Source organism: Notothenia coriiceps, unplaced genomic scaffold (assembly GCF_000735185.1).
Source record: "Notothenia coriiceps isolate Sejong01 unplaced genomic scaffold, NC01 NC01_scaffold00036076, whole genome shotgun sequence".
Taxonomy (NCBI): domain Eukaryota; kingdom Metazoa; phylum Chordata; class Actinopteri; order Perciformes; family Nototheniidae; genus Notothenia; species Notothenia coriiceps.
This window is the reverse complement of record NW_011368777.1, coordinates 15,752-23,026: the sequence shown is the minus strand read 5'-3', so window position 1 is coordinate 23,026 and position 7,275 is coordinate 15,752. Positions and strand designations below refer to the sequence as shown.

Genomic DNA, 7,275 nt, shown 5'->3' with positions numbered 1-7,275 from the left:
TTGTTTTTTGCAGTGTATATATTTAGAACATTGTAACATGTATGATATGCTGACCTTTAACCTTTGTGTGTTTGGGTCTGTGGGACCCGTTTCCAGTGTTTACTAAAAGAACATATGCAATTTAATTATTTTAACCTGCTTTATTTGGGGGTGGACCTCACCTCCTCTAGGACGGGCCTCACCTCCTCTAGGGTGGACCTCACCTCATCTAGGGTGGTCCTCATCTCCTCTAGGAGGGTCCTCACCTCCTCCAGGGGGGTCCGGTGGCATGCTCCCCCGGGAAGATGTGTTTTTAAATGTTGAAGTGAAAAGCATCAATCTGGTGCAATTTGAGCACAACATGAATGTATGGATACAGCTCTCAACACTCAGATAAAAGGGAGCTGTTTACTTTTCAATAATCCAAACATCTTTAGAATATGATCACAACCAATAACAAATCATTTCAACTTGTTCATTCTTATCTTATGTTACCTAGTTAGCATTCTTTCTTTTTCTTTATGCATATTTTACTAATCACTCTCCTTTTAAACTGTTTTTTATTTGTTACTGTCCTATAGTACACATTGGAATGANTCCTAGTTTTTTTCCCCTACCTGTTTCACATATGCAACAATAAAGAAAACTTAGAAAAATAATGTTTTAATTTATATTTAGGGCTTTCAAACGATTACATTTTTTAATCAGATTAATCAGAGTTTAAAAATTAATTAATCATGATTAATCACCATTCGAACTATGTCCAAAATATGCCATTTCTTTATGTATATTGTTGTGGGAATGGAAAGATAAATGAAAGAAGGCGGATATATCCATTTAACATACAGTCAGTATGTTTATTATAACATTGTTCTGTGTGTCAAAATGAAAGACAGCCCACACACCTATCACTCATCAAACCGTGGGGTCTTATTTCATTACGTGTTGATTTGTATCAACACGTAATGTTGTATCGATGTATATAGAGATGTACTGCAGCAAAAGTATTCTCCGTCGGGACTTCCTGCAACAACACCACGCCGTTATCTTGATTCTGATTGGCCAGAAGACATTATCAAAGATGTTCTATTGAGAAGACGATCACTACGTGACAAAAGTTTTCAAAACCGTTTCTGGTCTTCGGTATTTCCAGACAAGTGGCTACTGAAATCAATCTTAACTGCTGTCTGTGCAATTGTCGGCGCGAGTTGGCGGACTTTATTTTGCTTACTTTAACATCATTTATCATGGTGCGGCTAAGCCATTTCTTGGTATGGGTGTAGCCTACCCCAGCCATAGCCTGGCGCTGCCACTGGTGGGATGTACGGGGCGGTCCATTCTGCACATGCGTTAAATATTTTAACGCAATTAATTCAAAAAATTAATCACCGCCGTTAACGCAATAATTTTGACAGCATTAATATATATAATACTCTGTAGTGTTCGCAGGCTCCCTGTGGCTAGCAAGGTCCCAATGTGTATTTGAAGATTTACGATACCCAAGTTTTAGTGCAGTTACCAAATTCATATTTCAATACTTTTAGTTTTTTTTTTTTTTTTTTTGTTACAAAACGTGGAAGCTTTTGCTGCATAAAAACAGCCTGAATAAAATGGTCTAAATTTGGCAAACATTGTATATTATTCAGTAAACAGGATTAATAATGTAGCCAGAAATGTGTAGCCAAATTCCCCTACTTGTCACTTTTCATGATTCAGTGTTACTGTCACATTTCGCCGTGTACCAAAACAGATTTGACAGGAGAACGAACACAAGTAGTCAGGAATTTAGATTTAACCTTATTCTCATGGGAAGTTACCTGAAATCTATATTCTATTATCTATAAGTGAAAATAGTGATTTGCCCATTTCATTCTCTATTTCAAACTGTCCACTGAGACAAATGTAACATTTGTGATATTGGGCTATATAAATCAACATTGATTGATTGATTGATTGATATGGGACATTTGCTCATTTAAACAGCATTTTCTTTTTATTTCATTTTTGTATGAAGGTGCAGCTCTCTTGTTAAGACATCCGTCCAGCTCAGAGCATTTTGAAGACGGGGGGGACGGGGGGGGGTCGTACCCATGATGTCCAGGTAGTCCTCAGCCAGGACGGTGGGCCCGCGGTCGATGGGTTTGCCTGAGCCGTTGAACACACGCCCTGAAAGAGGAAGAGTCTTTTTGAGCCAAGTAGATAGTCTTTTATTCGATAAATAACTACTATTTGGTTTATCAGTAGGGCTGAATTCAAGCATAATGACGGAGAACCGGATAGAATGAAATTCATTAGATGACGCTTCCATCCACATCTGATATATTCTGCTTTGTATCAAACTCTAAACACATCAGAGTGGCTCTGATGGCTCTTGTCTACAAGTAACAAGTACAAGTAATTATAATTTCATGGACATGATTGATGATACTTCAGAAACAAAAGCAGGTTTACTTTCTACTGCTGTTGAAATATGTTTAACCTTGTTCTGTACTGAGATAATGACAATGATTGAGCGTTCAGGAATATTCAGAAATATGGGTACAATGAAAAACATAAGTAAAAATAAGCATATTGAGGGAAAATTGCAGCATAACACTTTAAAGTACACTCCACATCTTTGTGGTGCAAACACAGAAGAATGAAAGGGTACTGTGCAGCTGATCACAACATTAATTACTTTAAAAGGATTAAATAAGAAATCAGGTTGATCATACCGAGCATGTCCTCTGACACGGGGGTGCGCAGGATGTCACCAGTGAACTCACAGGCCGTCTTCTTGGCATCGATACCTGATGTTCCCTCAAACACCTGAACAAACAAACGCACGGTTCAGATACAAAACTGTTCAACTAAAATACTTTACTATATATATATATATATACAAAATACAAAGTTAGTTGTAGTGTTATTGCTATCCTTTAAAGTTTTAGTTGAAGACAAATCCAATTATTTGATGAGATGTCCTTTTTCATGTCTCAGATTAGGTTGAACAATTCAGTGACTTTAGTAGAGCCAAAACAATAATTTTGTGATTTCTTGAATCATTTGACCTACAGTACACATTGAGACCGACTGAAGACACAGTCCTCCTGCACTGAGAAATATGTTTGCTGATTGTTGCTTCACTTGAAACTTGAAGTTGAGCATCAGTGTGTGATCATTGAGCAGAGTTGAAACGTAGAGAGCAGTTTTCAGATGTACCGTTTCTCTGAATTTGTGTACACCAACATTTTGTAACGTCATTTTGAGGCCAACTTTTTAAGGATTAAGGATCCATTTAATAAAAACAGTAGGGCATTTCATGCAAATGTATCTGGAGGAATGTTAACATCAGCCACTAAGACAACAGAGTTCTCTGGGCTGATGTAGTCACGCAGTAATGCAAGGTACAGCCCAAGCAGATTGATGCTTTTCACTTCAACATCCTACAAGACACACATTATTACTCGAAACTGGCCTGTTTATATTTTGTGATACATCCTGTTATCTGGTATATAATACATTTAGAATTTGCTCATTATTGTTGTTCTCCTTCCACTTTGCATTGCAACTGTTGCAATGGACCTTCCCCCAGGACAAATGAAGTTTGAATTTGATGTGGATTCATTCAAACACCAGCCGGCACATCTGGATTGTGTTCCTCACCTGGACCACGGCCTTGCTCCCGATCACCTCCAGAACCTGCCCGCTCCTCTTGGTGCCGTCCGGCAGGGTCAGGTGAACGATCTCAGCGTATCTGGGGAACTAGTCCGGAGATCAGCACAGAGTCAGAACACATAAGCACTGGAAGAATAATTCATTTGTAAAAAAGAAAGCAGCAAATATTAACATAAAATGTTTAAAGAAATATAAATATACAAAATAAAAAGTAAGAAAAAGAAATGACAAATACTCTGAAGACATTTTTTTTGAAGTATAACAGAATTTGAAGTGAAAGAGCTGTGCAGTTTAAACTGGTAGCTTTGTGCAAAAATACAGCCCCTCCCTACATCCAGGTCTTGGTTAAAGCATACCCTCCGGCATGTGCACTGTACCCATCGGCTTGTTGTTACTCCATCACTGCCAGAGTTAGCCTCGTAACTGATTCACCAGCACTTACAATGGTGTGACTAGCTTAAAGTGAATATGCTGTATGTGCACTTCCCGTGTTGTTCAGTGTTTGAATCTCTATGGTTTTTGCACTTATTATAAGTCGCTTTGGATAAAAGCATCAGCCAAATGAAATGTAACGTAATATACAGGGAATGTGCCAAGTCACAGTATTGCACAACAACTGCCTGAAAACTACCCTAATATACTTAAAACAAGAGTACATCTGCAAATGCATCATGATTATATTATATAGTAGTACATTGGCCCTCTTTAATACATTTTAACAGTTGTAGGCCAGTAGTAGTAATAAACTAAATCATGACTAAAAAGAATCACTAAAAAACTAGTTTGGTTTTCGGTGAATCTTTCCAGATCTTCAAAGACTTTGTAGTCAATGTACTGGGAAAAGTACCTCGTTGACTCCAGTCGGCACGGGCTGCAGGGTCATCTCGACTAGTTTTATAGATGTGGTCTCCATTTGACCATGCTCATAGAAACAAAGCTTGCATTCCTGAGGCAATTCTCATTTTTCATGGCTCCACTTAAAATAAAAACAACAATAAGATATACGTGCTATACTCTTGGCCCACAGAGGGCCATGTCTTTCCAGCTCGTCCCCATCTGTCTCTCTGTCTGTATCTGAGCGCTCATGGAGCCTCCTGCATCTTCCCCCTCCTTCTTCTTGACCCTCTTCTATCCCAGGTGTAAAATCCTCATCTCTCTCATCATATGAGAGCTCAAAGTCTTAATCTCCCTGAACTATCTGGTACAGAAAATGTCTGCTTCAGTTCCGTCTCCTGCAACAATATTGAGTCATTAAGTCCATGAAGATGGTCCTGACGTCCACTAGGATGGACATTTATAAAAGGGCTGTTATTTGAAAACTTGAATTATTTAATTGCTTTCAGAACTAATTACCGTAATTTTCGGACTATAAGGCGCACCTGAATATAAGCCGCAGCAGCTAAATTGAATGATGTGTATATATATAAGCCGCACTGGACTATAAGCCGCTGTAAGGGTTCGGAGTGCCAGAGGGAATTTGTCGGGAAAGAGATAACTGGAGGAAGCCTCCCATTTATTAACTTTCAAACAACAAGTTTGCATATTTGCTAATTTAATTCAAGTGTTACATTATAGTGCATAGTAGCAACAGAACATTATGTGCTGTGAAACTGTGCTGGTTCACTAAGCATTCAGACACACAACTTTTCACTTTCAAACTTAACGGTTCGCTCCCCAGCGCACGTACGGTAGTGGATCTACAGCAGTGTTTTTCAAAACCATGGTACAGCACAAACTGTCTCGCACCTCTCCCGAGTAATGTCTGTCTGTCTGTCTGTCGTCTGTCTGTCTTCTCTCGGTTCTGTTCTCGTACCACGCCGGTGTTCCCACTTTACGCGCTACGTCGCACTCTTTTCGGGCCCCAGCGTTTCCGCGGAGCCCCCGCCGTAAAGGTGGGTGGCGCGGAAGGCCGCCATAAGCCATAAGTTAAAGGTGGTGACTGTAACCTGTAAAATCCATAGATTTAGGAGGTCCCCTAGTTGCGCGTTAGCTGTAAAGAATCCATAGATTAGCCCGCACCGTTATATAAGCCGCGGGTCGAAAAAAGGGAAAGAAGGCGCGGCTTTATAGTATGAAATAGGGTATGTAGTCTCGCGAGGTCACATGTAATAAACACATATATGATGTTTCATGGAAAATTACAATTATTCAACATTATTTGACTTTGACTCCTCCTGCTTCTATGAGATGTTGTTTTTGGTATGCCAGCCATTTTTGGTGAAAAGAAAGAGGAACTTCCCAGCATGCAATTTTAACCAATGGCATATCACTGGAAAGACCAGGATGTCCTCTGTACAGTACATTAGGGATTGATAGAGTAGCTCAAAAGGAGATGCATGTTAACAAAATGTCCATTACAGTGGACATTTTCAATGGGCTGGGTCCCAGGAGGCTATAAAATTGAATAAAAGCCTCACCTTCACATTATCCAGGATCACCAGCGGTCCGTTCACACCGGACACTGTGGAGTAGGCTGAAGGAGAGAAGACAACAGAGTTCATTATTCATTCTTTTCGAGAGGCCACAAGACAGGAAAATAAGGCAGGTAATACTGACATTATTCACCCCTTTGAGCAGCTGAAAGCCACGATCCACTTAAGAATAAGTAGACGTGGTTACAACCGGCCCGTGTTAATAATCACAAGCTGACCTTTCACGGTGAGATTTAAACAGTTTCATGCACTTTCAGACCCAAATGTCAAAGGCAGGCAAATGTCAGGAAAAATGCATGAAATTCACATATTGAAAGATCAACTACACAGACATGTGGTTAGTTCTGAGCCTCACAATAATAGAAGACTAATTGAAGGGTCATTATTGATCAGGGGAAGTGGAAATAACCTGTGGCCTTACTCAACATTAACCCACAATAACGGCAGCAAAAAGAACTGAAAGGACGTTCGCTTACAGAAATATGTCACGAAAAACCTCACACATGGACCTGAACTTCAGCTGCTGTGTATTTATTTTATCATCAATAAGATGAAACAGCAATTTGATACTCCATTTGTGATTAAAGCTCCAGCACACACACACATCACTGGACGTAGAGGTCATTTGTCAACAAATGCATAGCGCTCAGTGATTGGTCCATTATTAGGAAGTTTAGCAGTATCTGTAATCATTTTTAAGCTAAATTCAATAGGTTGTTCATACATTCGTGAAAAGTGCTTTCTCAACATCCTGCAAGAATCCAAAACAATTCACAGCAAACTATTTATTTGTTACTCTTCTTTGAATGACATTAAAATATTACATTTGACACATCCAGATACACTGTACAGTGAGATTGGAGGTACAGTGTAAACTTGAAATCATTATTTTCCTTATTATATATTTTATTAAATGTGTTTTGTTAGTCCCTAGTTTTGCACACACACACACACACTGACATTTCACATAGCAGAATGATGAGACAGTGTTAGAGTTAATCCCGAGAGCACTGACCAGTGTAAGAGTGTTAGGTCCTGCTCATATCTAGGTCTTATTTCTGTAAAAGGTTGTTTTTTTTGTTTTTTTTTAAATCAAAAATAGTTGTCGTCTTTCTTTTTCAAATAAAATAATGCTGTCGACTGATGTTATTTTGTGTATTGGGTTTTGATTAAAACAAATCCAATATCATGAAGCTTTTATATATTT

At 39.0% G+C, this 7,275-nt stretch overlaps 1 protein-coding gene across 1 annotated transcript; it reads right to left on the bottom strand.

Annotated features, from left to right (window-relative positions):
* Positions 1–1,957: 1,957 nt before the first annotated feature.
* Positions 1,958–6,137, bottom strand: LOC104963365 (V-type proton ATPase subunit B, brain isoform-like). The gene is made up of 4 exons (XM_010791943.1): positions 6,054–6,137; positions 3,625–3,723; positions 2,694–2,787; positions 1,958–2,145 (listed from the first exon to the last, which is right to left on the bottom strand). The coding sequence occupies exons 1-4, from the start codon at positions 6,135–6,137 to the stop codon at positions 1,973–1,975; spliced, it is 450 nt and encodes a 149-aa protein (XP_010790245.1). The 3' UTR covers positions 1,958–1,972.
* Between the last annotated feature and the right edge of the window lie 1,138 nt (positions 6,138–7,275).